The sequence below is a fragment of the Prionailurus viverrinus genome, chromosome E3 (genome assembly GCF_022837055.1).
Source record: "Prionailurus viverrinus isolate Anna chromosome E3, UM_Priviv_1.0, whole genome shotgun sequence".
Classification (NCBI taxonomy): domain Eukaryota; kingdom Metazoa; phylum Chordata; class Mammalia; order Carnivora; family Felidae; genus Prionailurus; species Prionailurus viverrinus.
In genome coordinates, this window is record NC_062576.1 from 14870684 (window position 1) to 14894353 (window position 23670).

The window sequence follows — 23670 nt, forward strand, 5'->3', positions numbered from 1 at the left end:
CAATTCCAGCCCACCCCAGAGGAAAGTTCTATAGCTTCCTTTTTGTCCTCTCTCCCTGCAAGGGACACCTGCTCCTCGAATCCCTCCTGGGTAGGATTCGCGGGTCACTGGGAGAGGAAAAGGGTCCTGTTTAGGGAGAGGATGCTGAGGCCTCGAACAGGCTGTTGGTGCCTCTCCAGAGCTCTCTTTACTCTCCGCCCCTGCACAACGGCTCATTTCTCTTCTAAGCCGCACATCCTTCGGGGACCCGGTTCTCCAGGGGGAGGCACAGAACTTGCAGACAGCCAGCCTTTGAAGAAGCGTTGTGATCCCCTCTCACGGGGCAGCGGCCTTTGGGAGTCCTCCCGGGGTCTCTAGTCTGGCTCCCCAGGAGGGCACGGCCTAGAGGTTCAGGGGGTCCTTCCCATCCAAGTCCAGTTGTGGGGGGGGGCGGGAAGGTAAGCAGCTTGGGGCAAAAACTAATGCAGTCATCTTCTGTGTTAGTGTTCTGCGCTCGGACCTGTCCTCCTTCTGGAAGCCCATCCTGAAGGGACCGTGGGGAGTCGGGCAGGGGGAGAGAGAGGAGGCAGACGTGCACTGGGTATTGTGGCAGGGTGGAGCGGGCAAGGGGGAGAGGCAGGCTGTTGCCTTCCTTGGCCTGGAAGGAACTCCCCGTAAGACTCTGGGCATTTTCCCAGCAGGACCCTCAACCCCCAGGGCTCTCGGGAGCTCACACCTGCTCCGTACTATGGCTCAAACCCTAGTTTTACTTGTGCTCATCAGGAATATTTGCGGGCTCCCACCGTGGGGAAGTTTCTACAGCTGCCCCCAACCCCACCCCCCAGGCTGCTGCAGGAAGTGCTTGCAGAGTCGAACTGGAAAAAGACCCTAAAAGGACAAGTCAGGTTGGAAAAGGCGGAAAGGGAGAAAACGGAGAGGGAGGGGCCCCTGAGGGAGGGGTTCAGGGGACCCCCCCCCCCCGCAAAACCTAGAGATGAGACATTCTGGCACCTCCATACTGGAAGACAGGGGAAAAGGGAGAGGGAAAAAGCACGTAGCTTCAGGATGCAATGGAAAGAAAGGGGCGCGACACCATTCTGCTACAGAAATAAAGACCTGAGCTTGGAAAAGTGCAAAGGAAAACACGGCATGGAAAGGTTATGGGCCGATCGGACTGTGCAAGCTTGAATCGATAGCGGTGGCTGATACGGCGTCTGGGAAAAGTCGGGAAACTACAGGTTGACATGCCACTGAAGAGGGACCCTGGGCTTCGGGTCCCTCCCCCCCAGCAGAAGTACTCCGCAGGCAGGAGCGAATTACCTGCTGGCTGCGCTGCTTCCCGTCTCTTTGTTTCCCCGGGTGGGGGGAAAACGAGTCAGTTGCAGAATCTGACCGCTGCAAGAGGTGATGTACGTTTCCGTCTTTCCACTGTGGACCGTATTTCTCTTTTGCTCGGGGGAGGACTAACAAAGCAAGTTGGAAACGGAGGAGAAGATAAGGTGCTCGAGGCCCTTCGCTGACCGAGGTCTGCTGGCACGGAGGCGGGTTCGGGCTCCGCGACTCCGGGCGAGTGGGGTGTGAGGGTCCCAGGCCCTCCCCGCACCCCCCACCCCCGAACTACCTGGCCCACCCGAAAGAGGCGGGGACGCATGTCGGAGGACGAGCTTATACCGGGAGTAAGCGATTAGGAAAGGGGGATGTCACACACGAAGGAGCCCAGTATATACGTCTGTCTACATGTCTATGTTACAGGGATGCCCACGAGAATGCTTTTTTTTTTTTTTTTTTTTTTTCCCACTAATGGCAGCACAGGTGGCAAAAGCCGGGAGAAAGGCTCTCTGCAGATTCCAAAATGCTGGTGCGCGATGGGCTCTAGGAACAGAAAGCCAAGTGCCGACGGAAACCGAGAGCTCCCCAACTCTGCCAACAAGAGTCCTCTAGAAAAGGCAGTAAGAACGGAAGCGAAGGGGTGCGGCGCTGCACCCCGCTCGATGGCTTTCCCCTCACGCCTTGGGGTGGGGGGTGGGGGTGGGGGGCTCCACTGGGTGGAGGAAGGAAGCCCCCTCTTCCGTAGCAACCCAGCAGCCAGCCTCTTGGGACTGAGGGTTCCCGCAGCGGGGAGTCTCCAGCGGACCCCTGGGGTTGAAAGGACGGGGGGCACGGAGGTGGCCGCGGGCTGACGCCTCGCCCTGGCTCTCTTACACCGCCAGCCTGGGTGGCCCCTGGAATCCTGGGATGGAAATGAAGTCTCTCTTCAGAGTTCCTAGGGGTGGTTGAAGCAGTCACTGGGAACTCCTGGCTATTTTATTGCATTAGGAAACAAAACCATTAAAGCATTTAAGACAGCCCTTTGGTGTCCCTGCCAAGGAGATGAAGTGAATGGTCAACACCTGTTGCACTGCAGCCTTGGGGGGTCTTCGCCCGACCGTGCCTGGTCTGCAACCGTATCTGCTTTTGCGGAGGAACAGAGTCTGCCCGCTGGGCATGCGCATGCGCGGTGAGCTGGGCACGCAGCCCGGTGGGGGGGCGGCCTACTCCATGCCGCTCCGGAGGATCTGGTTGGCCGCGATCAGCATGACGCTTATGATGAAGGCCATGGCGAAGGCGCAGATGAGGCTCTTGCGGACGCAGGTCTGCCTGTTCTGTTTCTGCGCATGCACTGGGGTGGGAGGTGGGGGTGGGGGTGGGGAGGGCAAGGAGACGCGGGGTGGGGGTGGGGGAGTGGGGAGAGGGGGGGAGAGAGAAGAGAGAAATGACACAGTGAGACGGGCTGACCATCTCCTCGTCAACAAGCCCAGTTCCGAGGCTGAAGACGGGTCACACCGACAAGCATGCCCCGGACCATCCTCGGACACTGAACACCACGTCCTCTGGCAAACCGTGCGAAACAGTCAAAACTTGACCAGAAGCCAAGAGAGATGTGATGCTCAGAGGAGGGTACAAACTTCCGGGTGCAGTAGAGCGCCAGTGACTTTCTGCGCAAGAAGAGAAATGTAACGTTTTGGAGTTTCGCAAAAGGCACCGTCCGGGCACAGCTGTGTCGGTTTCTGCAGAACGCCGGGCTCCCATTTCTGAGGCAGCTGCTAGATTCAGATGCTTCCCTACGTATTCACGCTGGGCCGGAAGCAACTTACCTTCCAGAATTGTTCTTGGGTGGCTGCTGGTCGGGATGACCCTAAATGACTTCTGGCATTACTTGAGTTATGCACGCCAGGGGGGGGGTTCTAAGGAGGGGTCCCTGGGCAAGCAGCATACACATCCCTGGGAGGTTTTTAAAAAAATTTTTTTTTAAATGTTTATTTATTTTTTAAGGAGAGAGAGACAGAACATGAGCGGGGAAGAGCAGAGAGAGAGAGGGAGACACAGATCCAAAGCAGGCCCCAGGCTCCGAGCTGTCAGCACAGAGCCCGCCGTGGGGCTCGAACTCACAAACCGCGAGATCATGACCTGAGCCGAAGTCGGACGCTTAACCGACTGAGCCGCCCAGGCACCCCCATCCCTGGGAGCTTACTGAAAATGCAGTTGCTCATGCTGGACCCCACGCCCAGTCTACCGAATCAGAAACTCCAGGAATGGGGCCAGTGATCTGTGTTTGTGTGGACAGGACCGGTGGGAACCCAGGAGAGTGTCACAAAGCTCTGTCAGACCTCTCACAGGCAGGGCGTCCCCGCCCCCACATCCTGGGGCACCAGGGGTCTGCCCTTGGGTCCTGGGATTGTATTCTTTTCATCCTTTTGGTGGGCTATGTCTTGCAACAGCATTTTTATAAGGCCTTTAAGAAACCATTGGTAGGTCTGCATCAGTTGGGAAAGTAATATGGACCAGAGACAGATGGAAATCACCAGAAAGTAAAGTTTTGGTCAAGTGTGCCGAGGCAGAACAGATCTCTCTTCCAGGCATTTCTTCCTATACCAGAACTTTTTTCCTTCTTTGAGTCTGCACCACCCCCTCCCCTCCCCGTCTGTCTGTGCATCCGTGATCTATGCACACAGTTTACCACTTAGCATAGGAAAGAAATCTGTGCCCTGGAGGCAGCTGGGAAGCTGTGTACAGCAGAGCTACTCACTGGACCAGTGGCAACAGCACCATCTGGGAGTTCGATGTAAATGTAAATTCTTGGGTCCCACCGCAGAATTCCTGAATCAAAATCTCTGGGGGTGAAGGCCAGGAATTTATGAATGAATAAGTTCTTCGGGTGATTAGGGAATTGCTAGGCCCCACCCCCAGAATTTTTGATTCAGTAGGACTAGGTGGGGCCAAAAAATTTGATAGAGTTTGAGTTGCTGGGGACCTGACAGGTGTGTGTGTGTGCATGTGTGTGTGTGTGTGTGTGTGTGTGTGCGCGTGCTCGTGCGCGCATGTGTGTGTTAGGGACATAGGGTGATGGGTATCGGGGAAGATGGTTCTTCAGATTCAGACGTTAAGAAACCCAATGCCAGGGGGCACCTGGGTGGCTCAGTCAGTTGAGTGTCTGACTCTTGATTTTGGCTCAGGTCATGATCTCATGGTTGCGAGGTCGAGCCCCACTTCTGTACTGACAGCATGGAGCCTGCTTGGGATTCTCTCTCTCTGCCCCTCACCTACTCACGCTCTCTCCTTCTCTCTCCAAACAAATAAATAAACTTAAAAAAAAAAAAAAAAAGAAACCCAATGCCAGAAGAACAGCAGAACATTTTCAGATTACCTTCCATTTTGAAAAGAGGTCCTTCTGCTGGACGTTATACTCTACCTTTGCAAACCTCCAGCTGAGGGAAAGTGGTTTTTCTTTGGATCGGATCGGATTATGGCATGGAGAGAGGAGGTGTGTGTGCGGGCGCGGGGGAAAGATAATGCAATTTCCCTTCATATTGCTTGCAATCTCTCTGTACGAAAGAAGAATGGCGAGAGAAAAAGGTCAAGGTAGGGTCCACATGCCGTTCAAGAACCTAAAAGTCATTCAATTTCAAGTACGTCTTCTCCTTGACATTCGGGGGCTCCTCTGAAATCCCTGGAAATCACAGGGAAGAAGTGGGAAGCCGGGGATGTTTCCAAAGACAAATGGAGCTTTCTCTAAGAGAAGGGGTGTCGGGGGCTTGTCAGGGGGCCTCTGTAAATTACATCAGGAGGGTTTCTCCAGCAAGCCACGTGTCACAGAGACCCAGGGCCCCGTGACGCAGCTCTGCCCCCACCCCCAACACTTGTTGATTACTTCTGCACTCTTAGGTGCTGTCTTTTTTTGTTTTAATGTTTTTATTTATTTTTGAGAGAGGGAGAGAGAGCAGGAGCGGGGGAGGGGCAGAGAGAGAGGGAGACCCATAATCCGAAGCAGGTTCCAGGCTCCGAGCTGGCAGCACAGAGCCTGAACCGGGGCTCGAACTCACGAACCATGAGATCGTGACCTGAGCCAAAGTCGGACGCTCAACCGACTGAGCCGCCCGGGTGCCCCTCTTGGGTGCTGTCTTGTTATCTTTAATCCTGGATCCCCTGGGCTTTTGCTTCCCTTGGGTGATTGAAAGTATTTTTGGTTCCGTTCTCAACTTGCTGATCATGTCTGGGTCTTAGAATCTTACAAATTCTTACCCGGAGAAAGACGATTTCCTTGGTGCCGAGATGCCCCCATCCCAGGACTGGGCAAATATAAAAGAAAAAAAGTGCCAGCCCTCCCTCGGTAAGGAAAAAAGGAGGTGGCGTTTAAGAAGGAAAGAGCCAGGGCTGAGAATAGGAGGATGGGAAAGTGGCGTATCTGGCATTTTCTGAGGGCTGGCTAATTTATTCTGGGAAGTTCCTCAGCATAAACATGCTTCTGAAGGCAGTCATCTACCTTTCCTTCCTGGGGGCTAGCGAAGGCCGAGAAAAATTGTGTGATTACGCTGAGGGAGAAATTTTTGGCTGAAGCCCTTCTTTGTGAAGGACACTCGGAAAACAAGGTTACAGGCGACAGGATTATCCCGCAGGAGCGCGGCTGCACCTTTGATCTGAAAATCCTTCAAAGCAGTAGGAGGGGAGAGATAAGGAAGGAGGAAAGGCCTGGAGACCTAATAGGGTGTACTTGAGGCCATGCAAATCCCAGTCTAGACCAAAGTCCTATAAGCAGGGTGGCGCTCCCAGCTTGCTCGTCTCGGTGGCCCTGAAACGTCATCATTTCAGCCTCTGTGCCTCCACGAGAATCCTGTGACATCCAGTTCTCACGTTGTCATAAATCGTGTGGCAGAGTAAAAAAAGTCATGATTTCGGAGCCAGACCCAAGTCTAAATCATAGCTGTTCCACCTCTCGCCTGTGTGACCTTGGGCAAGCAAAACTTCCTCCGGCCTCAGTTTCCTTATCTATAAAATGGGAGCATCTATAAAATGGGAGTAGTAAAAACTGCCTTGTTGTGAAGAGTGAGGATATATGAAGGTACTAGGGTATGTTTGTGCCCACGGAGTGCCAATTCTCTTTTGTAAACCTTGAAAAACTTTTTTAATGTTTATTTTTTGCGAGAGAGGGGGAGGGGGAGAAAAATGTGGGGGGGGGGGGGCCGAGAAAGGGAGACAGAGAATCCCAAGTGGGCTCCACGCTGACAGCGGAGAGCCAGATGCGGGGCTTGAACTCACGAACCGTGACATCGGGACCTGAGCCAAAGTCGGACACTTAACCTACTGAGCCCCCCGGGCGCCCCCGGAAACCTTTTCAAAACTTGCCTTCACTTACTGAACCCCGCCTGAGTAGGCCAGCGTGCTCTACACGTGTCATCACAGACCTGCATGGTGGCCGTCCCCGTGAGAGCTGGGTGTGTGACTGTCCCTTGACAGGTGGGAGCCTCTGAAGCTCCATGAGGTGGAGTCCAAGTTCATTTGGCCCCATGAGAGCTGGGTGTGTGACTGTCCCTTGACAGGTGGGAGCCTCTGAAGCTCCACGAGGTGGAGTCCAAGTTCATTTGGCCAATGGCACAGGTGGGGCTCGGGCCAGGGTCTGGTTCTAACACCCGGGTTTAAAACTTCTGCACAAACTCTGCCTTCTTGACCTTTCGCTTAGCGACAGGACACTCAGCGATAGGAAGATCCAAAGAAAAGCCACTTCAAACCCCTGATGTGCTTGACGGTACAGCCGGTCCCGGGTTAATGTGTTTGTTGATAATAATTCAAGGCCCGTCTTCGGCTCTCACACATTTGCACTGTGCTACAGTTTGGGGTTTTACTCTGTGTCTGGGGTTTGCTTCCCCAGCAGAACTCCGGCTCAGCCCAGGATGACCTGTGACTCCGGGTTAGGGCTTCTCTTAACCACCGCGTAGGAACAGCCCCGGGGCAAGCGACTGAACCTCTCTGAGCCTCAGTTTCTCTCTCTGTGCAAGGAGGTGATGCTAACTGTTCTGCTAATGTCGAGCATCATCTCAAAGATGAATGAGCGGATACAAAAAGTGAAAGCCACACCCAGCTGTGAATTGCCAGAGAAGTGCAAGACGTCCTTGTATCCCCTGAGGGGCTGGAGGAAAGGTCTGCTCATTTTTCTCCCATGCTGGAGTGAGCATCCGAGCAGTGCTCCCAGACCTTTGCCGTGGTCCCTTCCCTCGTGAATTCGTTCCGGGCTGCAGTGAAACTCACCTTCCCAAAGCAGCACTTAGTATGCGCCACGGATTCCCGCAACCTTTCTGCAAACGCTTTCTTGCTGGGGAAGCGCGTGCCATCCAGCATCTCAGCTCAGCTGGGAGGACCGCCGACCACCTCCTGTCCCTTTCCCACCTCTGCTCCTAGACCACTGTGCCTCCTTGCCGAGCAGCTTCTGTTTCAGGCAAGCAGGGGTCCCCACGCATCCCCACAAGAGACTGTGCGATGCAGTCCAAGGCTTGGCGCCCATTCTCTCTGCTGGGGGTGCCCGCTGACCTTCCCTCTCATTTCTTCTGGGCGTACCCCAAACCTCTCTTCCCTAGGAGGCTTCTCCTGAATGTCTTGCTCTCATAGAGCCTGATCTTTAAATTTTTGTAATGATTGGACTCTTTTTTTTTTTTTAATGTTTATTTATTATTTTGAGGGAGAGGGATGGGGAGAGAGAGAGAGAATCCCAAGCAGGCTCCGCACCAGCAGCGCGAAGCCCGGCGTGGGGCTCGAGCCCACGAACTGTGAGATCACGACCTGAGCTGAAACCAAGAGTCGGATGCCTAACCGACGGAACCACCCAGGCGCCCCATGGACTGGTCTGTCAATGCTTGCTTATTTTTAATTGAGATGGCATTCCCATACTGTGACATTCAGCCTTTTAGCGCGGACCGTTCAGTGGCATTCACCAGGTTGGGAAAGAATCCCCACTACCCAATTCCAGAATGTGTTCGTCACCCTAAAAAGAAACGCCACACACGTTAGAAGTCACGCTTCGTCCCTTCATGCCTGCCTCCCCAGCCCCTGGCAATCGCTAATCTCCTTTCCGTCTCTATGGAGATACGTAGTCCGGGCATCCGGCATAGCAGATACATGCAAATGTACAACGTGTAGCCTTTTTCGTCTTACTTCTTTAACTTGGCCCAGCCCATGCATGCTGTAGCATGTGTTGGTCCTTTATTTCTCTTTGTGCCACCTTTTGTTTCTCTGCTCACCAGCTGATGGACGTTTGGGTTGTTTCCAGTTTGGGGCAATTATGCATAATGCTGATACAAGTTTTTGTGTGGACGTGTTTCCAGCGCTCTTGGGTCCAGATCCAGGTAGGAGTCCAATTTCTGGGTCATATGGTAACTCTTTTCGAGGAACTTGCAACTGAACATGGAAAATGGCAAGAATGTATCATGCTGCTGGCAATCTTTTCCCTGTTTCTCTTCCCATGGGGCCCGAGCTCTCTTTCCAGCAGAGTGGTTGACATAGGAGCCCAGAAGGAACATGGGGGGGAAATTGACACAGGAGCACATAGAAGTGGGGTCTCCAGTTTTCTTGAATGCTTGGTAGCAAGTCCTGAACACCTACAGACTCCTGGATGCTATACGGCAGGACCTGGGTTTGTGAGCTCAAGCATCAGACAGGTTTTGCTTTGTTATTTTACCAGATTTAGGGGCGCCTAGGTGGCTCGGTCGGTTGGGCGGCCGACTTGAGCTCAGGTCGTGATCTCGCGGTCTGTGGGTTCGAGCCCCGCGTCGGGCTCTGCGCTGACAGCTCAGAGCCTGGAGCCTGCTTCGGATTCTGTGTCTCCCTCTCTCTTTCCCTCTGCCCCTCCCCTGCTTGCTCTCTGTCTCTTTCTCAAGTAATAAACATTCAAAACAAAACAAAGAACAAAACAGATTCACACTGCTCCACTCGGCAAATGACAGGCAGTGACTCTTGGGAGTTTTCTCCTGGAGTCTGCACGGATTTTGCCACGGACTGGCTGGGTGACCCTGGACGTATTGGGCTCATAATCCCTCTGGCTCAGTCTCTTCGAAATGGGGCTGCGTGTCTGGAGGCTTTGGCTCCCAAATGAGGCGAACCAGAATCATAACAATTCTGATTAATTGCCCCCACACAGACCTCTATGTAAGTGATATTTCTGGCAGGGAGCTCGGGGCTCAGGAATGTTTAAAAACAAAACAATACAAAACCCATCTTAGGTGATTCTCACAATGAGCCAGAACTACCAAGTCTGGGAGCTATTACTGCTCTGTGATCCTTCCAGGTCTCACATTTTATGATTTTATGAAACTGAATATTTCCATAGCCTAAAGTGGAACTAATTAAGAGCTCCTGAAAGTGAATATTCTTTTTTTTTTTTGTCATTTTTAAAAAATATTTTTAGTTACTCTTGAGAGACCGAGAGAGCGAGGGAGCGAGCACGAGCGGGAGAGGGGCAGAGAGAGAGGGAGACCCGGAATCCGAAGCGGGCTCCAGGCTCCGAGCTGTCAGCACAGAGCCCGACACAGGACACGAACTCACGACCTACGAGATCATGACCTGAGCCGAAGTCGGACGCTCAACCGACTGAGCCACCCGGGTGCCCCTGAAAGTGAATTTTCTATACATCAGCGAGACCAAGAATGCTCAGGTACCCCAGGCAAGACCTGCAGACAGAGATAGATGATGTGGCCGAATAGCAGTGAGACTGCCATGTTTTATGATACCTGTTAAGGGGAAGAAGGGCCACCCCTCCTTCTGGCTCCTTCTCTACCATAAAATCGTCTCAGGTTTCTAGCCATTGGACGGCCAGGTCTTGCTTGGAGGGTTCCGCCGTGGACCCTTGGTGAGGTGGCCAGGTGTTGTTCTGGCCTTTCCGACAGACCTTCCTCTTCTGGGAACGTAATTCGTCTTTTGGTTTGGGGATTTGTAGCTCAGTCTTCAGACTGATTGAACTCTTGGTCCAGGGCTCCACCTTCCCCCTGCAGCAAACCAGACTGGCCAAGTAGAGTGTGCCAAGCTCTTGGCTGGGTTCAGGGTTAGGCATACGGGCCAAGCAGGATTGATGGGAGCCCCTTCTTGGAATGGAGGTGAATCTTCAGGGAGAGAATCCTGTCACTTCGGGGAGAGACAGCCTGCCCAAGAACGAAGCCAATGGAGAGGAAAGAAGGACAGAGACTGGGAAGGAGACAGTGAAAGACTGGGGGTTGGGAGGACGAGGGAATGTCGCTTGAGCTCTTTCGATCCAGGTCAGCCAAAGTTCATCCCTTTGCCAATATTTTTTAGTTTAAGGGCGTCTGGGTTGAGTTGCTGCTACTTAAAACCAAGAGTCCTGACTGGTACTTTTAGCACCTCCGATGTTGGCATCGACTTGACTTTAGGAGTGAAGGTGTCAAGAAGAATGTTCAAACCCTGCACATTTGGTCCCCGTGCCATCCTTCAAAGACGATGTGGCATTCTAGCAGTGGGGACGCACGACGTCTCCGGGAAAAAAAAAAATCAAATCAGGAGAACAGACCTGGGGCTAGGGATGAGCTAGTTCTGTTTCGTTGTCTGTTTCGAGTGCTCACTCCTGTGTTCAGCCTTATACAAAGTCATCTCACGTGTCACCTCATGTCCCAGCCACACGAGGCAGTCATTGTGTGATTCCCATTTCACGGATGAAGAACATTAGGCTCTTACTGTGTATGTAAGTGTCTCAGGCAAGTGACCTCAGACAGGACAAAGCAGGATTTTCAGCCAGGCCTGTCCAGAGTGCAGAGTTGGAGTCCTCAACGACCAGGCGTACTAATCAAAACCAGTCCTCCAGCTGTCTACCTCGTGTCTCGGAATCTCATCACTCCTCACTCGTGGCTCCAGAAAACTTTCCTGCCGGACTGCTGTGAAGGATTCCCAGATAGAAGAAAAAAATCCCTTTCTGTCTGAAGTCCCAAATCTCTCTGAAAACTGTGTCCTGTCTCACCACCTGCCACGGACCCTCCGCTCCACCTTAACCTCCACCCACAGAGAACAGGTTTTATTTAAGGAAATTCATGGCACCAGGCAAACTGAGAGCAGATGGTGCAGGAGACGTGTTATGCCCTTTTCATTCGGACGGGCCTGAAATACCCAACGTGCACGGCCAGGTGATGGGACAAGGCTCCCCATCTGGGTGTGCATTTGACATCCCAATAGGAATTCTGCAGCTTCAGCAGGGACGGCTGGCCTGGAGACCTTAGATTTGGTTGCAAATTCTTTCTGACCTTCCGCTGAGCCAGAAATTGTTGAAGCTGGATGTGACCGTCATTGTCCAATCTTTGCATTGCAGAGGTGAAGAAGAGAAGGCTGAGAGTTTCTGGAGAACTTACGCAGGGTCACATATCTAGTCCAGCCAGGGGTGGGCACGTAACCCGCATGTCTGCGCAGTGATGCTTTGGGAGCTAGGGGGCTACCCGGCCCACGTCCCCTCCTTTGACATTTATTTCTCTCGTCCATCATCCCGAGGCACTGGATGGCGCAGAACAGCTCTGCCATATGCCTTTCACAGAAACGATTCCCCCCCCCCCCCCCCGTTGATGATTTCGCTTTACTTCCTTCTGCCGCGCGTGTTGTCAGAATGTCTAGAAAAATCTGACAGCTGGTATTCCATTTAGGGACAACATTTGGGGGATGTGTCTTGAAAGGGCTCACACACAGTCTTGCCGCGCCTTCTACTCAACTTCCAAATATAATATGACTTTCCTGGCGATGACATGAAAAACGAGTGACGATGAAGTGCCATTCCGTAAGGGGGCCTGAGACGCCTATGTCTGGCTAAAGGGAGCCAGAGGAACAAATGAAGGGGCAGGGCCTTGTCAGATAGCCCCGGGTTCACACCCTTCCCTGGTATTTGACCTTGGACGAGCGACACCGGTCTGCTGAGCCTCGGTTTCCTCATCTGTACCAGAGGGGCCACAGAACTTCTCTCCCAGGACACGCTGACAGGTGAGTTGCTCGTGTTAACAGGTGACCGCCCCTGGCTGCCACACCAGGCAGTTCCCTCCCGTCCCTTTCCTCTTGGACTGTATCAATATGGAGGAAGCAGTAAACTCATTAGAAGCGGTAAATCAAACTTAATATATATAATATAATTTGTTAGGTGAACCCTTAATAAGGATCCGGTGACAGGCAACTAGATGACCACAAGGTCAACCACAAGACCACTCGATTCCACATGTGTCAGCAACTGGACCCAAATAGTGAGACAAGAATTTGTCTCTCAGCGTCACTGGGCTTCTGTTCTCCAAAAGCAAAATGTCTGGTGATTACAAAGGAATCACACGGAAGCAAAACGTCTTAAACCTCTCATGTAGCCCGGATGGTGAGTGGGCATTGCGGGTAGGCACATAGTCCGGTAACTAGCCCATTTCGGTGAATGCTGACCTATTTATTTTTCCAAATAGTTAGAACACACATATTGAAAACTGACAGCTCAGAACATTGAACATAATTGATCTTAATGAGGGAATTCAAAAAGATCTGGGGCGTTGGGAACACCTGAAAGGCATACTTTGAGTTGAGGATTCTCTTTGGACCGGGGGCTGGGTAGACTGCCAGCTGACGGGTTTTGCCGGAAAGCCCCTGAATTCAGTGCGATTCAATGACCTCATGCCCAAAGCACCCAGCACGGTGGGTGACACTTGGTCCGGTGTTTGACTCAATCTGAATAATTTCTCATCTGGAAGCCAGGTGTGAATAAAGGAAAGGTCCACTTCAGAACCCTTGAGTTAGATTCTTCTGGTCTCTTCCCGGCGGCCTTAATAAGGGCTTCTGTAGATGACTTCTTTTGGTGCTCCAGGAAAATGGGTTCTACACACGACATGAACCCCCAACTCAAGGGTTTCCTGAAGACAAGTCAAGAAAGCTGTCCTTCTGTGTACCTTGGAATCTCATCCTAGTCCTCTTGTCCTTCCCCTGGGAGAAGATGGAAACATTCCTGCCTCCTTATGATCACAGAGCCCTATCTTCCGTAAAGGTAAGGCAGATTAGAACGCGTGAGGGGCCGTGTGGATGTGTCTGTGCGTGCGCGTGTAGCTGTGGTTTGCGTTGGCCTAAGAACCAAACGGGTAAAGACAACAAAATCAAGCCAAAGGGAAAACTAAAAGGAGAAAAAGAAAAACATAAACCTCTCCCACCAAAGGGGGCCACATCCCCCCCACATCCATTCACGTGGAAGGAATGATCGAGATTTCCTGACTTAATGGACAGAACCTGAACAGGTCTGTACAAGTCTCAGACCCAAGATTTGTAAAAGCGAAAAGGGTCATCACCGGTATAACATGACGCTAGGGCCTGAGGAAGGCCTCCTGTTCGGCTCTAACAGGCTCCACGTCAGGTCGTGCACATCAGCATTCGCAAACCTCTGCTACGCTCCAGAATCTCAGTCTTGACCCCCAATGTGCTGAGCTCAGAGTTATTTGATGTGCGCCTCTAAATTCCATTCTACCAGGGCGCCCGGGTGGCTCAGTCGGTCGAGCATCCCACTTTAGCTCAGGTCATAATCTTGCATTTCGGGGGCTCGCGCCCCGCGCCGGGCTCTGTGCTGACAGCTCAGAGCCTGGAGCCTGCTTCCGATTCTGTGTCTCCCTCTCTCTCTGCCCCTCCCCTACTCGTGCTCTCCCCCTCTCTCTCTCAAAAATAAATAAGCATTAAAAAAATTAAAAGAAACAAATTTCCATTCTGCCGCACATCAGTTTCATTGACCAGCTCATCCTTCCTTGCTCAGAGACGGGGCAAAGACCTGCACTTTCAGGTTTCTTTTTTGTTTCTTCATTGGTTCCTTCCTCTGACACAAAGTAAGGCAAGATTCCCAGTCCCCTTGGATCTCCCGGCTTTCCAGGTTGAGCTGATCGGCGTGGGTATATACCTGCTGCAGCCAAGTTGTTTGGTTTGATTCGTTTTTTGCTGCAGCAAAATTTTAACAAGAGCAGGAGGGAAGAGCTCCCTGGGAGGGTAGGGAGGAGGTCAAGGTCGGCCACAGGGCCTCAAATGGACTCTTCCAGCCCTAGGGCACCAGCGGGGAGCTCAGTTGAACACAAACCAAGGAGCTCACATTTCAGGCCAAACGGCACTGACATAATATTAAAACAAACGCAAAACAAAAAAACCCTCTGATGTGAAAACAAGCAAAACGGCTTATGTAATCCACGTTGCAGAGGGCATTCAAAAAAGCAATGTGCTAATTACAAAGCAATGTTTCTCCTATTCAAGAAGGCCACAAAGTTTAAAGCATTCAGCACAGCAACTGGAACGTATCAATAAACCCCACGGTTGGTAGCTGTTGCCCATGTTATACGTACGAATCAATTAGAGCGGACTCAGAAGACTTCGATTTGGGAACCCCTTTCTCCCTCAGTTTATCAATATATGAGCTTTTGAATAATAAAAAGACATTGCTTAGGGTTCAGATTCCTTCCCAGTGCAGTCTGACCTTTCCCAAATTGCTAAGACTTGTGACATTTCTCTGAACAAAACACCGATCCACAAACGAAGGCTCTTGTGGAAAACAAGATGTCCAGAAATGCTCCCCTCTCCCATCTCCAGAGCATTTGCTGACAGTGGGGGGCTGGAGCCCCCGATGCTTCCATTGTTGGAACACACAGTCTGTCATCAGGGTGGAAAGAGCTGGGTCGAGATGGATGGGGGAGGCCAGGCCTGCTGTTTTCTCAGCTGTTCCTCCCATCTCTGCCTGCCCCGCCCCTACTCACCCTCCCGATCCCCCTGCCTGTCCTGCTGCACATGTGGCTTTGCCTGTGACCACCCTGCTGGCTCCAACTCCAAATACAGCCACTGATGCTCCAGCCCACGTGTCACATGCAGGCCGACCGGGGCAGCTTCTGCACCACAACTGGGTTTTGTTTGCCACACACAGCGTTTCTGAAAGATTTTTTGAATGCCTACAGAAGGGGGCACAGCTCTCAAGTTTACCCCAATCCCTCCCTATCCACCACTCCCCGTCTCCCTGGCTTGAGTTAATCGCACTTATCACCTCGGAGTAGAAGCGTCTCTTCCTGTCATGGCCTTTAATCCTGCACACGATGCCCGGACAGGACCCCTGGGGGCCCAGGTCCGAATGAACCACTGTGGCCCCCTGGACTAACTGCGTTCTGCGTAGACTCCCCGCTCGGCCGGCTCTAACGTGGCGGCTCCGAGACCAGGCAGGGCGAATGCCATCCTGGTGGCTATGTGACAGCTTCCCAACGGTGTGCCCCGATTTGTGTAAGTGTTCGGGAAAAAGAATAGAAAAGAGTGGCTAGACCTCTTTAAGAGATCCCAGCCCTGAACAAGTTAAACAGGCTTGATATCCTGTTTTAATGTCATTAAAAAAATCTCTTTTTTCTATTCATCAGGGTTGTTAAAGCAGTTCTGATTTTCAAAGTTGGAAAGAGGGATTGAATTATTTAGCTTCCCTGGAACTTTCTACTGATTAGGGGATCAGGTAGGCTGGTTTTGTTTTGTTTTGTTTTTCTTACCTTTTCTTTCACGAGCCCAAGAAAAATGGCCTCTCGTGGGTCTATATTTTGGCCCCAGGAAAAGCTTCTTTCTTCTGTAAGTACAGGGTTAAATTCGGGAGAGTATTTTTGTGAATGGGGCTGTTTCTGACCAGTGCCTTCAGGGAGCAGAGCACAGAGGCAATCCTTTCCTAAGGGTCCTGCGAAGTAGGTGTAATTATCCTGATGTTTATAGGTCAGGGTACACCCTCAGAGAAGGCACACCTGGTGGCCAAGGTCGCGCACTTAGCCACTGGACTTGACCCGAGTTGGGCGCTGGAGTTTGTACCACTCCACGCAGCCCCCCGGTGAGTAACGGCAAAGTACCACAAAGCTGCCCATCTAATCACAGACCTGAGAGAACCACTGGCGGAAAGACAGGGTCCCTAGAGGTCCTGCAAAAAGGCAGGGTTTGGGGGGAAAATGGAAAAAGAAAAGGAAAGGAAAGAAAAGAAAGAAAAGAAGAGAAGAGAAGAGAAAAGAAAAGAAAAGAAAAAAAGAATCTATTGCATCTTTGCGGAAAGGATCTTGTGACCTCAGCCCTGGATTCTCGGCTTCAGGACAAGGCCCTCCAGCCCCGACTGTAAATTCACTCTTCATAGCGAGGATGTGAAGGTGTTGGCCGGTCCCAGACCAGGTAGGAGGCGGAATCGGGGGTACCTACCTCCTTCGAACTCTGTCTGGCAGTTCTCCGAGGTCTCCTGCAGGCTCTCCTCCTCGTTGATGATGATGTTCTCGATGTCCTTCATTGTCAAGTGGTCCCGGAAGGCGTGGTAGAGGATGTGCTTCAGCTCCTCCAGAGTTATCCTCTGCATGTCGAACTGTGGGGATAAAGAGGGATGAGCAGGTCTTGGGCGCATGGGGCTGAGAACTCAGCCTGGGGCATGGCTGCCAAGCCCCGACAGCCCAAAGCTCCCGTGTGGAAGCTCGGCTCAGCTTTCCAGGATATCAGATGAGCAACTTTTCCATCGTGTTCTGCTCCAAGCATGCTCGTGAACTTGCAGGCACTTACTGGGGATACAGTGAGCGCAACATATCCCCCTCGGTTGAGACTCCCGGAGGAAAAAAAAAAATGCCACCTGCTAGTTGGCCTCCCACTCACCCGGCCATCTGCCGTCACCTCCGCACGCCATGCACACCTCACGGACTTGGAAGTTGTGTCACACCTCAGATAACGCACACATCTCTAAAGATATTCTGTATCTCCTGAGAAGCTGGCCGTTCCCGTCTTGCTTTAGATACGCATCATGTTCTAACAAGATAACATCCAAGTTCAAAGCCGTGTTCATGAGGAAGGAAAGCTAAAGGGAGGTGTGGCATCCCCCTTCGTGTCCTCGGGAGAGTCTTATACTCTCCTACTCCATTTCTACCGGGTGTGGTCCTGTCACTTCCTTGGCCAATGAAATGTGAGCAGGAGGCACATCCGCCGCATCCAATTAAAAGCTCCAAAGGCCACATCGTGTGCTCTTTCTCCTCTGCCATGAGAATGGCATGCCCCATGTGGGGGCTGTTCCTTCCGTCTGGGCCCCAGAACAAGGATAAGGTGGGGAGGATCTGCAGATACCCCACTAAGGAAAAGGAAGACGAGTACAAAACGCCCTTCATTGTTATCAGCCGTAGGCATTTCAGGCTTGTTTGCTAACTGGGCTTAAGTCAATGATACCGAGATTATACAAATCATACAAAACATATTTAAAAAATGATACAAAAAATTTCCATGAAAAAAAATACAACCGCGCACAGAGGTCAGAGGCTACCGTAACACACATTCGAAAACACCATGTTCCAGGGCCAAGGGGTGGGAAATGAGAAACACGTGATCGGAGGCTGGAAAGATAAAGACCCACGGATGTGATGCAGAAGCATGACACTCGGTTGCGGCATTGCCTGTGATGATCTGCAGGACAGGTATATGTGGGAGGAGTTTGTGGCCTTAGGTGATCAGTCTGGGGAACAGCATGGTCGCAACTGGTGGTAACGGACAGGGTGAAACCAGAAAGAGGTGGGCTCCTAACATTAGCAACTCAGGCAACGACAGGTGCCGGCGAGGACGCGGAGAAAGAGGATCCCTTTGGGGGATCCCGGGTGCTGGCGGGAAGGCAAACTGGTGCAGCCCCTCTGGAAAACAGTATGGAGGCTCCTCAAAATATTAAAAATAGAACCACCCTACGACCCAGCAATTGCACTGCTGGGTATTTACCCAAGGGGGAACAGAATGCTGATTCGAAGCACACGCGCACCCCCGTGTTCACAGCAGCACTATCAACAACAGCCAAAAAGGAAGGAAAGAGCCCAAATGTCCATCTACTGATGAATGGATAAAGAAGATGTGGTAGGTATAGACAATGGAATATTATCCGGTGATCAAAAGGAATGAAGTCTTACCATTTGCAACAATGTGGATAGAACTAGAGTGTATTGTGTTAAGCAAAAGAAGTCAGCAGAGAAAGACAAATATAAGAGTTCACTCATATGTGGCATTTAAGAAACAGAACAGGTGAACCCAGGGGAAGGCAAGGAAAAACAAGATAAAAACAGAGAGGGACACAAACCGTAAGAGACTCTTAAATACAGAGAACAAACTGAGGGTTGCCGGTGGGGTGTTGGGTGGGGGGACGGGCTACATGGGTGATGGGCATTAAGGAGAGCACTTGGCGGGATGAGCACGGGGTGTCATATGTAAGTGATGAATCACTGAATTCTATTCCTGCAATCATTATTACACTCTATGTTAACTAAATTGAATTTAAATTAAGAAATGCGAAAAAAGAAAGAGGTGAGCTCAGAGTGAAATAAGTCAGAGAGGAAGACAAAAATCATATGATTTCACATATGTATGGAATCTTAAAAAAAAAACCCAAACAAACATAACAACCCTGAGCTCAAAGATACAGAGAACAGATTGCCGATTGCCCGATTTGGTGGGTGGGCGGTAGGTGAATGAGGGAAGGGAATCAAAAGGTACATGCATTCAGTGATGAAATAAATAAATTCTGTGGGTCTAACATACAGCATGGTGACTGTAGTTAATAACACTGTACTGCATATTTGAAACTAAGAGAGTAGATCTTAAAAGTTCTCATTACAAGGGAAAGAGTGTGCAATTACGTGTGAGGAGGGATGTCAATTAAATTTATTGTGGGGGCGCCCAGGTGGCTCCGTCGGTTAAGTATCCGGCTCAGGATGTTGGCTCCAGTCATGATCTCACGGTTTGTGAGTTCGAGCCCTGCAGCAGGCTCCGTGCTGACAGCACAGAGCCTGCTTGAGATTTTCTCTCTCTCTCTCTCTCTCTCTCTCTCTTGCTCCCCCCCCCCGCCCCTCCCCTGCTCATAATCATTCTCTCTCTCTCAAAATAAAGAAATACACTTAAAAAGATGATTGTGGTGATTATTTTGCAATATATACACATATCCCATCATTATCATACACACAGGAAGCCAATGTAATGTTATATGTCAATTATATCTTAGTTTTTTTAAAAAAGGAAAAACAAAACAAAACAAAACAGGAGAGAGAGATGAGCTCAGGAAAGAACAGGCCAGGAACGGAGACCACTCAGAAATTCCTGGTCTTGCGGAATGGAGAGAAGCAATTGTTTTTCATCTTCAACCAAGAAGAGATAAAATTGAGAAATGTTATAAATTACAAAACAAATCAGAGTGGTCCTTATTAAAACCTCTGGAAATGCTAAGTGACTCTCCAAGGAAATTGGTTATTAGGTTTAGAGAGAGTTATGTCTCAAAATAATTGTGGATGTGGCTATTAGCAAAATACAATTGAAATCAAGATTTAAAAAAAAAAAAAGACGAATTTTTTGAGAGAGCTCTTCTGGGCAAGAACCAACAGCATGGGATTAAAAGGCTCTATCACTACTCAAAACCTAAAATGATCTTTGGGCTCCCAACCTTTTATGGGCACAAGCCATTAGGAGAATAAGTGACACAGGCCCCAAAGCAAGGTGTATTCCAAGGCCCTCATCAGGAGGGAAGGAGACTAGTGGAAAAAGGCAGAAGGTCTCCCAGATGGTGAAGCTGGGAATCATTCTTGACATCATTCAGTGAAATCAAGAGCAGTTTTCAGGAAGCAGAACCAGGATCTAATCAAGGAATATTCCTCACCCCAAAGTCTGTACGGCAAGATTTTAGAATTGCTCTAAGCTTTTGACTGCTATGTGTCTTCCACTGTTTTCTTCTTTCTTTCTGGATGGGATTGTTTTGGGTGGTTAATCCGAGTCTGTTCCACCCTTATATGTTGAGTGTGTTGGGGGCGAGGGGAGAGGGATTTGTTTTTTTAATCCATATGTCTCCAGATCAGGAGGAACCATACCCAGATTTAGTGTATATCATCAGGGTCTAGATATTGAGTCTTTTTGTTCATTTATTTTATTTATTGAGAGACAGAGACGGGCAGAGAGAGAGGGAGAGGGAGAGAGAATCCCAAGCAGACTCCACACTGTCAGTGCAGAGACTGATGTGGGGCTTGATCCCACAAACTTTCAGATCGTGACTTGAGCCGAAATCCAGAGTCGAACGCTTAACCAACTGAGCCACCCAGCTGTCCCTAGATCTTGAGTCTTATGTATTGTAATTGGATGGGATTTTTGAGTGTTTCTCTTGGGTAGGGATGAGTCTATTTTGTGGCTAAAGGGAGGAAAATGAGTATTTGTGAGCAAGGGTGTGGGCTGTAACAGGTTTTATTGTTTCTAATGATTTTTCCCCCTCCCTGTGAGAGGATCCTATCTCCCTGCCCATTGGCCCATTGATGTCAGGCGTGGGCCAGTTAAATGCCAGTGAAAGCCATATATGAAAGTGATGGGTGTCCAAAGAGAAGTCTCAAAGCCGTCTTGTGTTCTGCTATTTCTTTTTTCCTTGTCACAAAAACACTTGTACCAAGTAGGGGCTGCTCCTGCACCGTGGCTCCTGGAATGAATACGATGTGCAGCTAACCCACAAAGGGCATGCGATTTGAGAGAAATAAACCCTTATGTTGGCCACTAAGACATTGGGGTCTCTGCAGTATAACTCACCCAAGAATGCATACAGAAATGATTTAATTTAATGTGGATCACGGTGAAAGAAAGTTCTCGACCTTTTTCTTTCCCGGCTCTCTTGGTAAAGCAGTCATTACCTTGCTTGAAATATGCCTTTCTTCTAACAAATGAAAGGGGGTTTGAAATTTGCCGGAAATCGAAATGATTTAAATCTAAATGATCTGAATCGAAATGACTCAAGTTTGCCGGAAATCGAAATGACTCAAGTTCAAAGCCGTTTATATAAGTAAGAACAACTGAGGTGGCTGTGTAAAGTGGATTTGTTTGCTGCATCACAGTTTAGTGACTATGGAGTGAATTATGAGACGCACCTAGGGTTGACTCGCGGTCTAAAGTGTCCTTTAGATTTGATAGGGGAGCATGTGGTTGCTAGTCTGGGTGCTCCCAGAAGGTTGGCGAGATGCAGGAGCAGGGTGATGGACGTCACAGATGAGAAAATTTGGGCACGCCATCCACCGTGCCGCGATCAGAGACTGAGAGTGACAAAATCAAAGAGACTCTGAGAAAATGAGTAAGAATTTCCTGGAAGGCCGGAGGAAGGACCGGAGGAGCCGGAGAAATCCAGCTGAGACTCTGCTGAAAATCAGAAATTAGGTGAAAAGAATCAGCCAGAGTCGGACAAAGTCAAGGCAAGATGCAGATTCCAGAAATCTCTATTTTCCTTTCATTCACCTATCTGGGTCATCTTTTAATAATAGGATACTAATATTTAAACAAAATTAATTAAGTAGGATTCCAAGTTTCCTATGTTGTCAGAATAGATCTCTTTTGCAAGTTTGAAAGGCATCACTGTCAAACATGATGCCAACAAGGATTCCTTCCAAGATCATCAGTCCCTGAGCTTTTTAATTTTACTTGAGTCAATTTTGGAATGATGTGCTTTTTTTTTTTTTTCCAGAAAACCGGCCAAAAGATCAGCAGGCAACTATACTCAATAGTGCCGCAGTTTTAAGTTTCTCTCAGTACTTTTTAAGAAAATTTTTAAAACATTTATTTCTTTTTGAGAGACAGCGAAACAGAGCACGAGCAGGGGAGGGGCAGAGAGAGAGAGGGAGACACAGAACCCGAAGCAGGCTCCGGGCTTTCGGCACAGAACCCGACGCGGGGCTCGAACCCACGAACGATGAAATCATGACCCGAGCCGAAGTCAGATGCCTAACCAACTGGGCCACCAGGGTGCCCCTCTCAGGACTTCTTACGTCCCATTGTTTTTTTTTTTTTTTAATTTTTTTTTCAACGTTTATTTATTTTTGGGACAGAGAGAGAGCATGAATGGGGGAGGGGCAGAGAGAGAGGGAGACACAGAATTGGAAGCAGGCTCCAGGCTCTGAGCCATCAGCCCAGAGCCTGACGCGGGGCTCGAACTCACGGACCACGAGATCGTGACCTGGCTGAAGTCGGACGCTCAACCGACTGCACCACCCAGGCGCCCCGATTACGTCCCATTGTTTATTTACAATCCTACTTGTGTTTCTTTCTCCTGGGTTTGGTTTTTGTTGTTTCATTCTGGTTTTACTAGATCATGGCTAAAGAATGCAGCCGGTACATCTGTTCTTTTTCAGAAACATAAGGAGTTTTCTATTATGATATCTCTGCAGGGTCAATTGCACAATCATATTTATCTCCATTAATTCTATTACGTAGCCTTACAATTCTAATCTGCTATCTCCTATAACCTTATTTTCTGGGGACTACTTGATTTGTCAAAGACCGTAAGTAACACATTAAAGTCTGTGAAGGGAGTTATATCTCCAAGTCCTAATATTTCTTAAATGAGGCCATTCCTTAGTGCAGAAAGATTGATTTCCTAATCCAACAAATAGTTATTGAGGCTGACTCGATGCCAGACTCTGATGGAGATGCAAAGGTGAACAGGACATGAATCTTGCTCTCAAAAGACAAGCCAATAAGTAATTTTAATCCAGTGTGTTGTTAGCCACACCAGGGGAAGCACAGGATGGCTTAGGAACCCCTGGGAAAGGCAGTGGGTTCTAGAGGGCTTTCTGGAGGACGGGGCTGCAACCGGAGACCTACAGACGTTTGCTGGGTGAGTGGGCATGGGAGACAGGCAAAGGGAAGCCATGTTGGCCACGCGTCACGGCTCTACCAAGACCTAGGGTGTGAAAGCTGACATAGCCCTTGAATGGCCATAGGTTGAGGTCTTCTGGGGTCTGGGAGCAGGAGACAGTGGTGGAGGATGCAGGGAGAGCCGTGGGGAGGGTGCTAATCAGTGAAGGTCTTGTGTGCTCCAGTGAGGGACTTGGTTGCTTTTTGTTTGTTTTCACTTTTTTGTTCTTATTGTGGTAAAATATACATAAGCACAAATTTACCATTTCATCCATTTTCAAGTATACAATTCTGTGACATGAAGTACATTCCCATCATTGTGTAGTCATTACCACCAGCCATCTCCAGAACTTTTCCCATGTTCCTCAGCTGGAACCCCATGTCATGAAATGCCATCTCTCCATTGCCCCTCTCTGCTCCACCCCCCTCCCCTCCCCGCCCCTGGGACCCACCATTCTACTTTCCGTAGAGAGTCTAACATGCGGGGCTCAACAGTCAGTTGAGCATCCAACTCTTGATTTTGGCTCAGGTCATGATCTCAGGGTCGTGGGATCAAGCCCCATGTTGGGCTCTGTGCTGAGTGTGGAGCCTGCTTAACATTCTCTCTCTCCTGCTCTCTCTGTCCCTCCCCTGCCTGTGCTCTCCCTCTCGAAAGAAAGAAAGAAAGAGAGAGAGAGAAAGAAAGAAACAGAGAGAGAGAGAGAGAAAGAAAGAAAGGAAGGAAGGACGAAAGGAAGGACGGAAGAAAAAAGAAAGAAAAGA

The 23670-nt window shown here is 50.0% G+C and overlaps 1 protein-coding gene across 1 annotated transcript in view; it reads right to left on the bottom strand.

Annotated features, from left to right (window-relative positions):
- Positions 1-2333: 2333 nt before the first annotated feature.
- The window catches only part of CALN1 (calneuron 1), a 484125-nt gene continuing 462788 nt past the window's right edge, over positions 2334-23670 (bottom strand). Inside the window, exons 5-6 of the mRNA XM_047838694.1 lie at positions 16456-16612; positions 2334-2638 (exon numbers count right to left, since the gene is read on the bottom strand). Of these exons, the coding sequence (XP_047694650.1) occupies positions 2511-2638; positions 16456-16612 (285 nt within the window). The 3' untranslated portion in view covers positions 2334-2510. The remainder of the gene's footprint in view (positions 2639-16455; positions 16613-23670) is intronic.